Genomic DNA, 17,982 nt, shown 5'->3' with positions numbered 1-17,982 from the left:
GCGACAGGCAATTCATCCTTGGATGCATATAAAATGTAGACATTTTCTAACCTTGTGGTATCACAGCCTGGAAGAAGTGATAATCAAGGCACAGAGGTCTTGGCCAGTCACCACATTCTCCCTGCAAAACTGAAACTACATGTAAGAGAGCACTAAATGGGAAGGGGACCAGATATGAGGCTTATTGCTGAGGAGGACATTTATGATTCCTGAAATGGTCCTTCCTTGAAATTCAACTTTGGCTATATCTGAGCACTTTTCATTCTTTATAATGTACTACTTATCTATCCAGGGGAACAGTGGCTAAAATTACACCAAGAATGCGTTTGTAAAAAGGCTTTTTTGCTACAGATTTTGAAAAGAAAAATCTTTCAGGGAAATTGGCTTTGATTACAAGATGCTAATGGGTAATCTGGCTTTCTTTCATACACTCTCTGGATAGACTCTCTCTCTCTCTCTCTCTCTCTCTTTCCTCCAGCCTTCACTTTCAAAAGCAACTTAGCCAAGCTTAATTGAAGCATATTGACTTCTTAAGTTGAATATACTTTTCCAAAATAAGCCCCAAGGGGAGGGTGTGTGTTAAAGGGAGATTCATAACTTCATTCAAGATGAATGTGCTGAAAATCAATTAATTTAAAGTTGCAACACACTGAATTTTTCACCTTTGAACATTTTGGGGATGGTACACTTTGAGGGGATGGAAAACACCCCCACCCTCCAACACACACACTTTTTAATTTAGCTTTTCCAGCCTCTTTTTGCACCAGTTCAGACTTTCAGTCTCATTAACTATAGACTTTGTCTTTTTTGTGAGGGAAATTGTCTCAAGCACAGCATGGTCCCAGTCAGTCAGGGAATCATACAGTGCCTGTGGTAACACTACTGTGCCATACAGGCCATCAGCTCTTGAATGGCTAAATTATATTTTAAAAAGGCCCCCCATGGTAGGCTGACCAGCCGTCCCGCTTTTGGCGGGACAATCCCGCCTTTGCACAATTTGTCCCGTGTCCCGCGGGTTCCTTGCATTGTCCCGATTTTTGGGAGGCTGTCGCACTGCCTTCTGGGGCGCAAGGCAGTGCGGCAGCCTCCCGCGCGTGCGGCCGCAGGAGCACGGCCTTCTGGGGCGCTGCCGTTTGCCGCCCTGTCACAGGACAGCAAACGGCAGCGCCCCAGAAAGCAGCGTGCTCCTGTGGCTGTGTGCGCATGCGCATGCACGTGCGCGTGCGCAGCCGCCTACCCCCGTCCTGGGTTTACAAGGTGACTATCTGGTCACCTTACCCCATGGTCATGTGCCCTCATTGCTGAGACAACTGGCAAACTTCCCTCATCGGTCCTTGTCTTCCTTCATGATGCAGCGCATCAGCACACGGGAATTGCCTCAGCATTGCCAACATAAGCAGGTCTGGCCAGGAGTCTCTACTTGGCCATACCAGGTCACAAAAGCCAGCCATGAAACTGACATTTTTGCTATGTTTTGAACTCCTCCCTGCCTCACAAAATTACAAAAGGGGCGTACTAACATGCTAACAAAAATTGGCCACTTGCATTGGTTTATTTTAATGTGCAGATTTAATCATGAAATACTCGATATTTACAGCACTTTAAATTTGACCAATAATAATGTGTGACTATAAATGCCTGGGGCGCTTCGGTCATATTCCCATTATGATTGTTTGTAGCTAATAAATAAATAAACAATGACTTGAAACACCACATAAAAACATAAGAACATAAGAACAAGCCAGCTGGATCAGACCAGAGTCCACCTAGTCCAGCTCTCTGCTACTCGCAGTGGCCCACCAGGTGCCTTTGGGAGCTCACATGCAGGAGGTGAAAGCAATGGCCTTCTGCGGCTGTTGCTCCCGAGCACCTGGACTGTTAAGGCATTTGCAATCTCAGATCAAGGAGGATCAAGATTGGTAGCCATAAATCGACTTCTCCTCCATAAATCTGTCCAAGCCCCTTTTAAAGCTATCCAGGTTAGTGGCCATCACCACCTCCTGTGGCAGCATATCCCAAACACCAATCACACGTTGCGTGAAGAAGTGTTTCCTTTTATGAGTCCTAATTCTTCCCCCCAGCATTTTCAATGAATGCCCCCTGGTTCTAGTATTGTGAGAAAGAGAGAAAAATTTCTCTCTTGTCAACATTTTCTACCCCATGCATAATTTTATCGACTTCAATCATATCCCCCCTCAGACGTCTCCTCTCCAAACTAAAGAGTCCCAAATGCTGCAGCCTCTCCTCATAAGGAAGGTGCTCCAGTCCCTCAATCATCCTCGTTGCCCTTCTCTGCACTTTTTCTATCTCTTCAATATCCTTTTTGAGATGTGGCGACCAGAACTGGACACAGTACTCCAAGTGCAGTCGCACCACTGCTTTATATAAGGGCATGACAATCTTTGCAGTTTTATTCTCAATTCCTTTCCTAATGATCCCCAGCATAGAGTTTGCCTTTTTCACAGCTGCCGTGCATTGAGTTGACATTCCCATGGAACTATCAACTAAGACGCCCAAATCCCTTTCCTGGTCTGTGACTGATAGCACTGACCCCTGTAGCGTGTACGTGAAGTTATGCCGGGACAGCCATTCACATCCTGCTCCCAGCCCATATTTGCCTGTTAACTAATTGGAAAAACTGACCTGGTGATGCCAACCAGAATGCAGTAAATGCCCCAACCCAAGTCAGTCCGGGCCAGAGCAACTAATGGCCCAAGTCAACAGGAAAGAGATTGAAACAATGCTCTTCACTTTAATTTGAGCCCGTGAACAATTTATTTATAAAAATCTTTTGCATTTCAGAGGAGATCACCGAGTAAGCAACATTGACTTCAAAAGTGGATCTGTTCGCTAAAAATCTTACATTCTGTTCATTTATGGTCTCTCACCAGGTGTGAGCTTGAGGGGGCATTTCCAGTGGTGTTTACTATCAAAAGTCTGTGGAGGAGATTTTTTGGAAATCATGGCATAATCTATCTATATGAAAACAGCTCAAACAAATGTGCGCAACATAAATAATGTCAAGTGATAAAATGACAAAAATACGCATCGCACACTGACGTAGGCTATGCAAACTTAAAGGAGCCTGTCTATAATAATCTATCTATATGACAGGAAATGTCACCTGTATACATGTTCTGTTGCACATGGAAATTAGCCCCATACCTACCAAAGAATGCAGCTTTACACATCAACCACTTGTTGATTTTGAACTGCACATTTCTGTGCAGTGTTGCCCCGAGTATCTACAATCTCTTGCCTGCTCAGACTGAAGTGTCAGTCGTTTTAATCACAAAACATACTTGGACATCTTCTGCCAAAAAGCATTTCCTTGATCAGAAAGTTCAAAACAGTCCCACAGATATTTCTGCCTCTCTGAACACTGGCATCACAGCATTGGGGAATGTTGCCTAAATCAAACGTTTGCATTTTCAAGCGACTACTCCACTATTTCACAGAGGGGAGGTCTATTGTTCAGTGCTGGTGGCCGCTTGCCACATGGGTAAACTTGCCTGGCTCCTTCATGCGATACAACACCACAGATTGCCGGATCATTTTGCAATTTGGCTTCATGCTGGACTTCCCAGTTCTGCCAGCCAAAGTTTGTATCAGAGTTTCACAGGAAACCCTCTGAACCACAGAGCCAACTAAATCAGTGATTCCCAAAGTGGGCGCCCCCGCCCCCTGGTGGGTGCTGCAGCGATCCAGGGGGGCGGTGATGGCCACAGGTAGAAACATTAATACATATATCTTTCTGTTCAATTGCTATTAAAATTAAAAAAAATTAATTTCCAGGGGGTGCTAAGTAATATTTTTTCTGGAAAGGGGGCGGTAGGCCAAATAAGTTTAGGAACCACTGAACTAAATATTCTACCTAGTCAGGCCGTTTCTCATGATTAATCTATTTCAGGGAAGGCCATGAAATTCTGCTTTTAATCTCCATATCCTGAAAACAGCACTGAAATCTGGAGGAACCAAGAAGAACTGCCAGGGCTCAGGCAGAATCAGAAAAAACAAACAACTCTTTTGAGCCCCTAACGCCAGGTCATCCAGCTTCTCTGATAAACTGAGCAACCCCTCCATCGCTCCTCCTTGTCCCCTGGAGCAGTGAATTGCCTGGCAGGAGACCGTCGGGAGTGTGTGGTCCTTATTCCCTACGTTACTGCTCATTTCAACAGGCTTATTTAGGAGTAACTCTGCACAGGACTGCACTGTAATAACCAAATCGTATTCTCATGCCTCGAGTGGGCTCCCATGTGGTCACGTGGGTTTGGAAAGTTGCCCCCCACACCCCTCCCCTCCCCCCCTCAGCTGGCCCTAGCCCCACCAGGTCGCTCCTTCAGCCGGCAGAGGCTGAAGTAGTGGCCTAGTGGGGTGGCCGCAGGGCTTCCCTCAGCCTGGCCTAACCCTGCCAGGCCCAGTGGAGGCCCCTCGGCCTCACCCCGCCAGGCCCCACCAGGCTGCCCAGGAGTGCTGCCAGCTCAGGTAAGTGGGGCACGGGGTGGGCGTAGCAACCACGGGGCACTGGTGTGGGGTGTGCCGGGGGCGCCATTTTCCCCCGGGTGCCATTTCCCCCCTCTACACTTTTGCTCCCAACATGAGCACATTTTTGGTAATGCCTAAAGGAAGGTTATGGGGAAAAGACCTTACCCCTCATAGAGGTTGCAAGCCTCCACACAGCTCCTTCCTCTGATGAAGCGCTTACAGGACAAACACTGGTCTGGCCCGGGGCCCCAGCACCCGTCTTTGGAGCACAAGCGGCTGCACACCATCCCTTCCGTGGCTGTGAAAGGAAGGCAGAATCAACAATTGGTGATGCATTTCTCTGCTAAATGGGAGGAGGTGCAATCCTGAAACTTAGAATACATGAACCACGAAGCTGCTGTCTGCTGAAACAGACTCTGAGGGCCAATTAACTGGAGGTTCTGGGAACTGAACCGGGGACCTTCTGCATGCGAAGCAGACATCCTGTCACTGAGCCACAGCCCTTCCCTCTCTCTTGTCTCTCAACACCAACAGGTAAGACTCCTTCCTCTAAAGGATTAATTATTTCTGGCAGCAACACAGAATTTCCTCAGGGTCTTCACAGTGGTGGCACTGCCAGCATGGAACGCCATTTCCCAGGGAGATCCATTTTGCTATATCATGGCATATTTATTTATGTGTCCCCCCCCCCAGGTTGGAGATCCCAATATTAGTGGGACCCATTATCAAGATCTATGGGTCCCCCATACCATCGGGACCCACTACCCCCCCTCCTTCTAACAGGATTAGGTTCAGGTGGGACGCCATCTTGGGATATTATAACTGCTGTTTTTATTATAATTATGGATGTTTATGATGATTTTATGTGATTTTATGTTGTACACCGCCCAGAGCCCCCCGGGGATGGGGCAGTATATCAAATTAAATAAATTAATTAATAAATTAATAAATTAACAAATTAATAAATTAATAATAATAATAATAATAATAATAATTTTATCTATCTATCTATCTATCTATCTATCTATCTATCTATCTATCTATCTATTTATTTAACTTATAGGCCGCCTCTTCCCCGGAGGGCTCGAGGCGGCTCGCAAAATGGCTGTTCTCCAAACAGCAACTCAAAACAACATAAAACTTAAACTTATTAAAGCCGTTAAAACGTAAGCAGCAGTTGCTCACAACAAGTAAGAATTAAACAGTTAAAAACAGTTAAAAACAGGCGCCCGATCCAAAGGCCAAAAGAAAAAAAGAAAGAAGAAAGGGAGGGAACAGGCAGGGCCCTGATGGAATCAGCAACAGGCCCAACCAAGATGACAAAAGATGGAAACTGGCAGCCTCAATTTCAGTTTCAATTTAAGTGGGTTCCATATAATAGGTACATATATTTTCTTTCATGAAGAGGCATAGTGGGTTGCGGTGTATGAGTGGGTTGCGGTGTACGAGTGATCTGGTGAGAATCTCTATTGCTGTTGTTGCTTTTAAATTAACTTTTTAAAATTAAATGTTTTATTTCATGTTTTATAAGTATAAACAGAATACAAAAAAGAAAAAAAACTGAAACAATACCATAATGACAGTTACAATTACATCAAGAAAATAAAATAAAGAGGATATGCATATAATATAATAATAAATCATGATAGGAACAATTATGAGCAGTAAATAGATATCACCAATAAAACATTTTGAACCAGTTTTCTCTTACTGTCTGAAAGGCTGCAAAGTTTATATGGCTTGTCCACAAGGTTTCCCATTGTTGGAAATATATTTCTTCCTCAAAATTTTGCATCCACCTAGCCATGCATATTTCAATTTGTTCTGTCTTCGTGTCAAACCAAAGTAATCACCTATAAATTTGTCCTAATGTTATTTTTTTGCTGCCAGTGTGCCATAGCAGTGAAGAGCAGTGGACTCTACTCTGCAGACTCAGGTCCAGTTCCCCACTCTTCCTCCACGTGAAGTCTGCTCAGTGACCTTGGGCCAATCCCAGATCTCTCTCTCGCCCCCACGTGCCTCACAAGGCGTTTGCTATGGGGAGGGGAAGGGAGAGGAGCGGGGAGTATAAAAGCATAATTTGACTCGTGCCGCCAAGACAACCTGTTCTCCGACTACATTATTAATCCCATGTGAGCGTGGAATTATGGCAGCATATCTTCGTCTGCTGATTAATCCCACCCAGAGGAGAGCCTTGGCTACTGCAAGATGCAATGTGCTGCCATCAGCTCTGATGGAGGGAAGATTTAAGAATGTGGAACATGCTAAAAGCGTTTGTTCATGTGATATGACTATGGTTGAAACACTTGACCATTCTTTGTTTCTATGCCCTAAATACAATAAGATACGCATGAAATACATGAATTCCATTTTCTTGCAATGTTCTCAATGGCATGAGTGTTATCAGATACCCAATCTCCTGAACAGCTCTGATGTGCTCTTTTGTGAAACTGTTGCAAATTTTATACTGGAAATTAGTAATTTTAACTGTATTTCTTAACCTTGTTTTGTTTTAAAATTTTGTCCTGTTTTATATGCCAATAAAGGCTTGTGTTGTTGTTGAGTATAAAAGCAACTCCTATTTTCAAATTCAGGCAGCTCCCTTATGATGCCTTTTTTGGGGGGTGAATAGTTGTTTTAAATCTTGAAACTAGTTGAAAACATAATAGCCATTGTACGTTTTTTCCCTCATCCTTCCCCTTTTGCCAAGACTTGACTTCACTTTAAGAGTTTATCATATCTCCATATGTTATAAAATAATTATTTTTCTATCATTATCATAATTAATGCCTCTTTGGGGCTAACTTCTTTGGGTAGATTCCCAGATTTTGAGTCGTCCATCTCTAATTACATGGCTTCTATTTTGCACTGTATCTCTTTTGACTGACTTTTTAGTCTGTAGATAATTATGTAAACCTTCTTCCAAATCTGCCATTTGTAATTTGATTACTCTTTGATCTGGGTTTCTAATCCAATCCACAATCCAAATCAGGCCAACTGCTTGATACTATAATTTAATATTCGGTACTTTTAAATCAAGATGAGAATTTAGATGGGAATGTGTGGTTTTTTATATTTAATCTTTGTTTATTTTAATGACTTATACTTTGGATATTAAATGAAGCCCTTTATAGGTGAGAAGGCAATTTGTACCTATTATATGGAAAACATTGTTCAGGAGCTAAAAAATATATGTAGCTATGAAAGGTTCCTCTTGCAAGATATGATCAGTTTATACGGTATCAATTTGTAGGGTGACTTTGTCACTATTGTGGCAGGAATGAGGAACTTCCAGTTGGCGTTGCTGTGTCAAACTGACTCCTGAAGGCGAACACTCCAAACAGATGTCTAAAAATACGCCTGTCCTTGAAGTTATAGCTGAGGTCATAATCAGAAATTATTTTAGGCACGTTTTAAAATTAATGTCATTGTTAACATTTTTATGTAAAAAAAATGAAGTGGCACGCTATTATTCAATATTATTTATTTAAATTTGCATGAGACTATTTCCCAATACAAATGTTTCCAGAAAGTGCACATCATTGTGTCAGAGACGGGGAAGATTCCATATGAGAGACAGACAGACAGATGGACAGACAGACGGACAGACAGTCAGAAACAGTCAGAGGTGACAACTGTTTATCACAACAGCACCTAACCCAGATTCATCCTCCTGGGTATGCCCAATTTCTACGGTAGCAGTTTAAATTATGACAAATCATTAAGAGGACCAGGAGGAAACAGAAAAGTCTCAGTCCTTTGCATGCTCACCAGACTGGCCTAGTGTCAGAATGTGAAACAAAAAAATAAAATGGAAGAACTCAGCGAAGACTGTAGAAAAAGAGGGAGTGGTCAGTCGGGAAGGGACAGCTGAAGCCTCGGAGATCGCGCAGACAGGAGGAACTGAGCTATATGTGCAACGTTCGAGTGGAAGGGCACTGCTGACATTGGAGGGCATGTACAATATTGGCAAATGAGCAAGTGAATGAGTGGATAAGAGGACAGATCTTGGTTTGTGGCAGGCCCTGGTTGGAGACTGTCTTTGGGCAAGAAAAGGTTTGCCTCCCATTGACTGTGAGAAGAGCATCATTTTCCAGCATGGGTCGCTGGTTGTTAATGATGTGTTCAGCCAGTTTGAGCTGAATGTCATATTTTAATGTTCTAAGCTTGTTCTAACCTGCCCAGAGCCCTTCGGGGATTGGGCGGGTTATAAATCCAACAAACAAACAAACAAACAAACAAACAAACAAATAAAATATAGGTTCCTCTCCCATTTCTGCCAGTTAGCCTTGGGGGGCTGTTTTAGCTCAAATCCCTTTATGTGTGGAATGCCTTCTGCCCTTTGTACTTTTGCTTTGATCCTGTGGGAATGGCGCCTTTTGGCCGGGGGGGGGGGGGGGGGGACGGGGGAATATAAGCCCAAGCTTATATTCTAAAAACTATAGCTAACCATCTAGTGTTTTTTTTAATTTTGGACTGAAGTCTTATACTTAGCCACTTGGGTTCCAGATCATAATGAGGAGAGTAAACTCTCAAGAAATGTATGGGCAGAGGAAGTGTTCTGCAGTAGGAATGCTGGATCATGTACCAGGACAAAACCCCACTCAGCCATGAGAACTGGGGGGCATTCACACATTCTCTTCACTTAGCCTAATTGACAGGCTCTACCTACGCCAGCATGAACTCTTTGGAAAAAAAATGGCAGAATAACTTTCAGTTGGGTTAATGATCCCAGTCACATGTTCAGATGCTTGGTAGCTGCATTCATAGGCAGTTATACGAGTGACCTGTGAATACATACATGGACACATGAGATTGCCACCCGCTAAGCTAGACGCTTCGTCTACCAAGGTCAGGCTAGTCCACTTTCACAGGCAGTGGCTTTGTAGGCTTTCAGGTCGAGGTCATTCATATTCCCTGCTCCCTCATCCTTTTAGCCACAGATACCAGAGATTGAAACTGGGACCTTCTACATTGAAAAACTCCACTCTGAACGACGGCCCGTGGAAATCCCAACCCTTGTGTGCTCCTTCCTACCCCGCCCTCATCCGCGGTTCAGAAATCAATTCTGAATTCACAGCAAACCACATTTTGTCATTCTGTATGAATGGCAAACTGTGGTTCGTATTCTTGCCTCCAAACCAGAGTTTAACTGCAACTGAGGCAAGAGAACCATCATTTGAAAAATGGACAAATGATCACTTTGTTTACAAACACAGAAGCCACTAATTTCTAAGGGAAGAGAGAAGAAGCATGAGCTTGAGAACTTCCAATGCTGGTTCTCATGGCAACGAACCACAGTTTCTTGATGTGTACTAATGCAGCTGTTAGAATAACGGAATGCAGAATAGTATTATCACATCATTAAACAGGTCACAAATTACATTTAAAAGTCCCATGTTGCCAGTTTTTTTAAAAACTGGAACCTTCTGGAAAGTCTGATGTGGAATGAAGTTCTGTTCCCAAAGAAGATGAAAAAGCCCCTTTACTCATCTAAGAGGAAAAGCTCTTAGAAACTGTTCATTAAAAACCATTCTTTGTCAACCACATTTATTATAGACACGTTCCACAGATGGTATTACTATACTAATTAAACAAGGACGAATGCAGACAATTAGGCTATAAAGATTTAACTGAAGGCGAAATCTGCAGCTTTCCAAAACAGAGCAGTTATGTGGTTCCCAGCCCCAAGGGACCCTGTGGGCACACATCTGCAACGCCCAATGTCACGGAAGGGGGCTCCATGTTCCTCCAGCCCACCACTTGCTCCACCCAGGACTGGGACCACCTCTGTCACAACACAAACGTGAATCTCGTGCATTCAGTTTACAAGACTGGAGAAACAAAGACTAGGAGCAGCAGTGGCGTAGGAGGTTAAGAGCTCGTGTATCTAACCTGGAGGAACCGGGTTTGATTCCCAGCTCTGCCGCCTGAGCTGTGGAGGCTTATCTGGGGGATTCAGATTAGCCTGCGCACTCCCACACACGCCAGCTGGGTGACCTTGGGCTAGTCACAGCTTCTTGGAGCTCTCTCAGCCCCACCTACCTCACAGGGTGTTTGTTGTGAGGGGGGAAGGGCAAGGAGATTGTCAGCCCCTTTGAGTCTCCTGCAGGAGAGAAAGGGGGGATATAAATCCAAACTCCTCCTCCTCCTCCTCCTCCTCGTCTTCTTCTTCTTCTTCTTCTTCTTCTTCTTCTTCTTCTTCTTCTTCCTGTTGAAGAGCTTAACTTTGCCGCTAACGACAGCGTTTTCCTTGCCAGTACAGATTTCCAACAGGAGAACTGTGAGGAAAATAATATCCTCATTGCAGCTCCATTGGCACCTTTTACCAGAGTATCCTGTGAGTTTCCAGTATGGATGTGCAGGGGTTGTACAGAAATTCATGGCAAATGAGCAGCAGGGGTGTAGTGGCTAAGAGCAGGTGCACTCTAATCTGGAGGAACCGGGTTTGATTCCCCGCTCTGCTGCTTGAGCTGTGGAGGCTTATCTGGGGAATTCAGATTTGCCTGTGCAACACATGCCAGCTATAGGTGACAGCAGGCTGGTCTAGTTCTTCTGAGCTCTCTATTACCCTCACGGGTGTTTTACATTGTTGTTGAGGGGGGAAGGGAGAAAAGTTTGTAAGCCCTTTTGAGTCTCCTTACAGGAGAGAAAGGGGGGTTATAAATCCAACTCTTCTTCTTCTTTATCATCATCATCTTCATCTTCTTCAAATACATGAATTAAATAAATGAGACCCAGCGTGGTGTAGTGGTTAAGATGTACTCTAATCTGAAGAACTGGATTTGATTCCTCACTCCTCCACAAGAGTGGTGAACTGGATTTGTTTACCTGCTCCTATGCATGAAGCCTGTTGGGTGACCTTGGACTAGTCACAGTTCTCTCCCCAAACACTCACAGGCCCACCTACCTCACAAGGTGTATGTTGTGGGGAGAGCAAGGGAATGACTTTGTAAGCCACTTTGTGGGTCCTTACGGTTGAGAAAGACAGCTGTGAATCACCCACCCGACTCTTGGTGATTTGCCTCTGAAGGGGTGGGAGGGTCGAGCCAAGGTGACGCTTCGGCTTAACTGAGGCGAAGCCAGGCTTCATGTTGAGCAAGGGGCTGGCGTCACCAGGAGAGAGAAGCATTGACCCTTTAAAGGAAGCCCTCCTTTCTTCACAACCATGTCTTCAGCCAGCCCGGTGATTTGCCCACCACCTCTCTGGGTTTTGTCGGTTGTTGCATGTTTCTGTCATGGATTGGTGGCATGGGTATGTCTGGAGGTGCCGATGGCGGCAAGAGGCAACTGCCCTGTCGAACCGGCAAATGGGGATCACCCTCTTGCCAGGGCGTCAGCCCGGCAGGCTTCCAACTTCGGGCCGAAGTCCAATACAGGGCATCTGGTAGACTTCGCTATGAAGCAGGTGAGCCAGATCAAGACCCATGCTACGCCTCACGCTTCTGTTTTGGTTGGCTAATAAAATGGCTATGGCCAAAATGTTTATCCCAGCAAAGAGTCCAGTGTGGTTATTGGAGAGGATTCACCCAGGTGGTTCCCACCCTCAGAAGGCAAAAGTGGAGAATAACTCCAACTCCCAACTTCTAATCTAACTTCTAATCTAATTTCTAATCTTCAACTTCTAATCTAAATAATAAATAAATGGCACAGTCTATTATGGTTCAGTGAATCAGCTGAGGCCGCATCCACATATTTACCTGGGCAATTAGCTGAGGGCTGGGTCTGCAGGAGGATATAATAAACTCCTACCTCCCGTTTTCAAATTCAACAGCACGAGTGACACATTGGATAGATTTCCTACAGTGACTTGGAAACATCTGTAACAAGGCTGCAAGGGAGACGTGTCAGAAAGAGGAAGAAAGTTCTCTGAAAGTCACTTTGATATTTCACCCTCCGGCAGCCACCTGGTGATTCATTTGGCATCTTGCCCGTATATGAAGCCTTTAATGAAAGCTGAAGGGATCAAGCCAGGGTTTGGCAAGCTCTGAAGGACCCTGGGGTGCCGTTCCTATCTAGGGACAGAGTGAAGAGGGGAAAAGAGCAGGTGGGATCCACCTATGTATACTATTCCATGTCATTAAAGTTATCATCCTGTGGCATAAAAAGCCACAACGCATAAAATACAGAAGGAAAATCAAGAAATTAAGACACTAAAAGGAAAGATTGGCTTTCATTCCAAAATTAAAACTGGTGATGTGGGGGGGGTCAGTGGTATTTTACTGATGAATGTGATTTAGTTTGCTGAATTTCTTCACAGATTGGGATGGAAATATTTCTCAGATCAGAACTCAAGTGTCATAATTTGGAGTGGATTTAGAGCTGCGTTTCCAGAATGTGAGTAATAAAAAGAAGCTTGAAATGTTTTCAATTGAGGAATTACAAAAACAAACAAGGGTGTTTTTTTGTACACAAAGGACTGATTTTGAAGGGTTGTTTTAAATGGTTTGAACAAGAGCTGCTTCCTCTGTGGCATAAAGTCCGGGGTGTCCAACTCTGAGTGCTTCAGATGTTCATGGACTACAATTCTCATAATTGGTCATGCCAGCAGGGGGGTTGATGGGAACTGTAGCCCATGAACATCTGGAGGCACCAAGAGTTGGACACCCTGCGCACTAAGTGCTCACTGAGACAAGCCTGATAGAAGCTAAGCCTCCAGTTGCCAGCTCTGCTCTTCCCAACAGTAGAATCAAACAGCCCCACTGCCCTCCCAACTCAAAAATCCAGAGCAAAAGGATATCTAAGGCCAAAGGTCACTTGGTGTTGAAAGAAAGGCAGTATGAGTAGAGATGGAGCAAATGGCCAGAGCTTGATGTGACCATAGGATTGTGTCCCAGTTAGATTCAAACCTTCAATGGCTGAACATGGGGTAAACCCGGTGTACTGATGCGTGTACATACATTGTTAACCAGGGATAAAAAAAGACATGAACTGAAAACCGTCGAATCGGGACTGCACAGCAGTCTTTGAAAGTCCAGGGGGAAAAAAGGAACAGCGGCAGATTGTTAACACGTGCTGATCTGAAACAAGATAGGAACAGTAGAAGCAAATGTGAACGGTGAGGATTCCATCTGAACCGCTGCTTCAGACAGGCAGAGGTTGCCAGGTGCTGGGCGGACACCCCAACTACCCATCTTCCCTCAATTTGGTGCACAGGGGTTGGGGAAGACGCAGATTTAACATAAGCAATGACCATGCGACTGTCAGCCCCGCCGCCAGCTGCCACATGCCCCTGTGCTTCCCTGAATCTTATTATGCCTGCCCAGACAACAGCCTCTAAGTCTTCCCCAGAACTATTCAGAATGTGAACACAAAGACCCTACACCCGTGGTTGGTGAACCTTTGGCACTCCAGATGTTATGGACTACAATTCCCATCAGCCCCTGCCAGCATGGCCAATCGGCCATGCTGGCAGGGACTGATGGGAATTGTAGTCCATAACATCTGGAGTGCCAAAGGTTCGCCACCACTGCCCTACACCTTTAATATGGGTGATCAAATCCTACAACCAGAAATGCAGTTGTTTTGAGTTCATGGCATTGTCGGTGTGCTGGGATTAAAAAAAACCAACCACCACCATGTCGGGTCTGCGCAGAACACAGATAACGTGGGAGACTTCGCGTCCCCTTTGAAGCTGACTCTGTACAGCATTGCGCACTCGAGTAATGTCGCTCTGAGTCCCTTCCACTAAGAGAAATGCTTCCTGCAGTGAAGAATGGATTTTCTGATGGAGGAAGGATCCTTTCTTTGGGGAAGGATGTTTCCTCTGTTGGGGGAAAGTCTGGTGGACCTACTGGTGATCCCTGGCCCCAAGGCGATCCGGCTGGCCTCTACAAGGGCCAGGGCCTTTTCGGCTCTGGCCCCTACCTGGTGGAACAGGCTTCCAGGTGAGATCAGGGCCCTGCGGGACTTACAAAGTTTCCGCAGGGCCTGTAAAACGGACCTGTTCCACCAGGCGTTTGGCCAGCCGGGATGATGTAAACTCCGCCATAAGAACATCTGGCCTCCCGTGGGTACATAAAAGAGGGGGAGGGAGGGGTTGAAGCCATCTGTAGTTTTAGTATTTTATATATTATTTTATTGTAAATTATGTATTTGATGTTTTAAATTGTTTTAGTGTTGATGGACACCGCCCTGAGCCTTTGGGGAGGGCGGTATATAAATAATAAATAAATAAATAAATAATAAATCAGGATCCATCCCACCCATAGTGCTGCAACATGGCTCCTCCCAATGCCACGTGCCCCCCCCGCCCCCCAGGCAAAATGCTGACATGACATTTTCATTCCATCATTCAAAGACACAGAAAGGGCACAGCCTACAGAGTCCACAGCAGGTCATAAATCCTTGCACTCACCCATGGATCCCAGTGACCAGAAAGATCAGATTCCCATTGATCTTGGTGCAATTGACAAATTGGTCAATGTTATTGGAATCGACCGTCTGCGCGTACATCAAACTTCCGGTACCTATGCCATCACACGCTGCAAAACAGCAAACAACCCTGTAAAAATTATGCATTAATATTGATAGATTTTAAATATAATCAGAATTCATGAAGAAGTGCGGCTAATAGGCAATCAATCAGGAAAAACAAAAAAACAGAACAATCAGGCTTCCTCAAATCAGACAGGGCTAGGACTTGCAGCCCAATCCAGGTGCAGTGAAGGGGCCCTACGCCAGTAGATTTCTCCTCCCTGGGGCACTAACCCTGGTAGAGGGGCAAATCCACAGGCCTCCACAGCCTTCCACCGTGGCCAGATGCGGCGCACAGCACTGCATCAGCGCTTCTGATGCAGCAGTGGTGCAGTGGTTAAGAGCAGGTGCATTCTAATCTGGAGGAACCGGGTTTGATTCCCAGCTCTGCTGCCTGAGCTGTGGAGGCTTATCTGGGGAATTCAGATTAGCCTGTGCACTCCCACACACGCCAGCTGGGTGACCTTGGGCTAGTCACAGCTTCTCGGAGCTCTCTCGGCCCCACCTACCTCACAGGGTGTTGGTTGTGAGGGGGGAAGGGCAAGGAGATTGTCAGCCCCTTTGAGTCTCCTGCAGGAGAGAAAAGGGGGATATAAATCCAAACTCCTCCTCCTCCTCCTCCTCCTCCTCCTCCTCCTCCTCCTCTTCTTCTTCTTCTTCTTCTTCTTCTTCTTCTTCTTCTTCTTCTTCTTCTTCTTCTTCTTCTTCTTCTTCTTCTTCTTCGTTTCGGCTGCTTCCCTGCACCACCTGAAAGCCCTCCTCTGAAGACAACACCACCCTCCCCAGCCGCCTCATCAGGCCTTGGATTCCGCTGCCCCTCGTTGGGTTGGGTGTAACATTTAATCACAGTTTTCGTTCCAGATCCGTACTTGAGTCTTGGCATTGTCCAAGAGCCGCTGTCTTTCCAGAGGGTGGAAAAGATTCTAGGAATGTCAGTTTGTACAGGTCAATCTCTCTTTTGAATGCAGACTGCAAAATATTGCGGCAAACAGATTAACAGCGTGATCCCAAGTGGGTTTATGCCTTTCTAAGTCAATTAGTCAGTGAGCTTAGAAAAGGGTCACTTCATTGAGGCCTGCACTTCAAATGAGTTCAACGTGAAATATATATATATATATTTTCAATAAGCCTTTATTGGCATACAGAACATACAACATAAATACAATTAAAATTACAAGATAAAACTTCACACTGGATCATCAGTTCAGTTCGCAAACCTCAGCCAGAAACTTTGCCACTGCGAGACAGCAGTCAAGGTCATTATAGTTTAAGAGCATATTTACTTTTTCAAGCTCTGTCAGGGTTTTCATAGAGTCAATGATTTGTAATAATAAGCTGGATCTTGGATTCTGGTAAAGTGGGCAGTGGAGGAGAATGTGCGCAAAGGAATCCAACTGTCCTGGACTGCAGGGGCAAAGCCTCTTATCATTTGGTAGACCCCTGAGTCTTCCTCTATGGAGCGGGGATGGCATAATGTTAAATCTAGCCAGCATGTAGGCTCTCCTATATATAGGGTTGGTAAGCGCTGCAATATAGTAGGCTGGGTTTCCCTGCACAAATGGAATTGCCACGTTCATTGGCGAACAGGATTTGTTGGCCAAACTCTGCAGTTGTTGATAATCCATTGCTAGTAGCCGCTCTTTGATGAGGGCAAATGTCTCAGTAAGGGTCGTGAAATATATTGATAATGACCAAATGAGGCATCTCTGTACCAAGAACGGGCCTTTTTTTCTGTATGAACTGAAGACCCTGATGAGCTTTTCTGAGAAATGGATCAAAGGAATATTATACCTGATAAACGTTATTTTAGGGTGTGTAATTTCATTAAGAGCTCTACAATTTGTTTAGAACAATGCAAATGGTTTCTTGTTGGCATGATGACTGCATTTAAAGCAAACTGGATATTCCACGCTGCTATTCAAAACAGGTTGAAAATGCGCAGTGTTGGAAGCAACGCTTGCTTTTGCACGGTACTAATGACCAACCTTAATTATCTCTAACTGTATCGATTCTTTCGCAAATTGTTCAGTTCCCAGTCAGGCTAGATTTAAAGACTCCTTTATTGAACGAGGTGCAGGAAACACTTACTGTGGCAACCACATTGCTTACAAAGAATTTTTAATCTCTCTTGAGATAGTCCATGCAAGACAGCTAAGTTACTTTCCACTCCTGCAGCTAATGAATGGCTAGTCAAAAGTATCCACTGGAGAAATGGACAACCTTGCATCAGTGACTGTGCGGGGAGAAACTGACTTAATTTCTTTCATGTTAGAATAGGAATAGTGTGGTATTTTGGGATGTAAATACTACGTGTGTTGTTTATTTCTGTGATTGAATGTGGGCTTTATATGTATGGTGCTGTGGGTAAAAACGTGGACTTCCACAGTAAGGAAGAGGGGGGCTGGCGAGGTGGTTGATGTGTGTTATGACTGGAAGGGGCAAAATGGGCTGCATTGTTCCGTGTGATAGGAGACAACCACGACACAGGACGTGAAGGCAGCCAGCCCATACAAGGACCGGTTCTGCGACTGAATTAACGGGAAGCAACAAGGAATGGTGATTTCAAGGGCATCCAAGGTTGGTGGGCTGAGAAGAGGGAGCTAAATTCTCTCCAACTTTATGATTTTTAGACATTTTGGGGGAAACAACCGCCCAAAGAAAATGATCCCCAGTGGATGAGTTCAGGCCTCTTGTGACTTAACCCCTTGTATGCTGTTTTTCTTCTTCTTGAAATTACACACACCACAGGGCACACTCTAGTACAGTGGTGGCGAACTTTTGGCACTCCAGATGTTATGAACTACAATTCCCATCAGCCCCAGCCCCTGCCAGCATGGCCAGCTGCCATCTAGTATAGTGGTGGCGAACTTTTGGCACTCCAGATGTTATGAACTACAATTCCCATCAGCCCCAGCCCCTGCCAGCATGGCCAACTGCCATCTAGTATAGTGGTGGCTTAACTTTGGCACTCCAGATGTTATGAACTACAATTCCCATCAGCCCCTGCCCCTGCCAGCATGG

General features: G+C 45.0%; 1 protein-coding gene across 1 annotated transcript in view; it reads right to left on the bottom strand.

Moving 5' to 3' along the window:
* Window positions 1-17,982, bottom strand: part of ERBB4 (erb-b2 receptor tyrosine kinase 4) — a 751,441-nt gene that overhangs the window by 59,424 nt on the left and 674,035 nt on the right. The window contains exons 9-11 of the mRNA XM_048483573.1: window positions 14,843-14,969; window positions 12,238-12,305; window positions 4,651-4,783 (exon numbers count right to left, since the gene is read on the bottom strand). Coding sequence (XP_048339530.1) covers window positions 4,651-4,783; window positions 12,238-12,305; window positions 14,843-14,969 — 328 coding nt within the window. The remainder of the gene's footprint in view (window positions 1-4,650; window positions 4,784-12,237; window positions 12,306-14,842; window positions 14,970-17,982) is intronic.

Source organism: Sphaerodactylus townsendi, linkage group LG02 (genome assembly GCF_021028975.2).
Source record: "Sphaerodactylus townsendi isolate TG3544 linkage group LG02, MPM_Stown_v2.3, whole genome shotgun sequence".
Classification (NCBI taxonomy): domain Eukaryota; kingdom Metazoa; phylum Chordata; class Lepidosauria; order Squamata; family Sphaerodactylidae; genus Sphaerodactylus; species Sphaerodactylus townsendi.
Note: the sequence above shows the minus strand (reverse complement) of the source record. Positions and strands in the feature narration are given on the sequence as shown.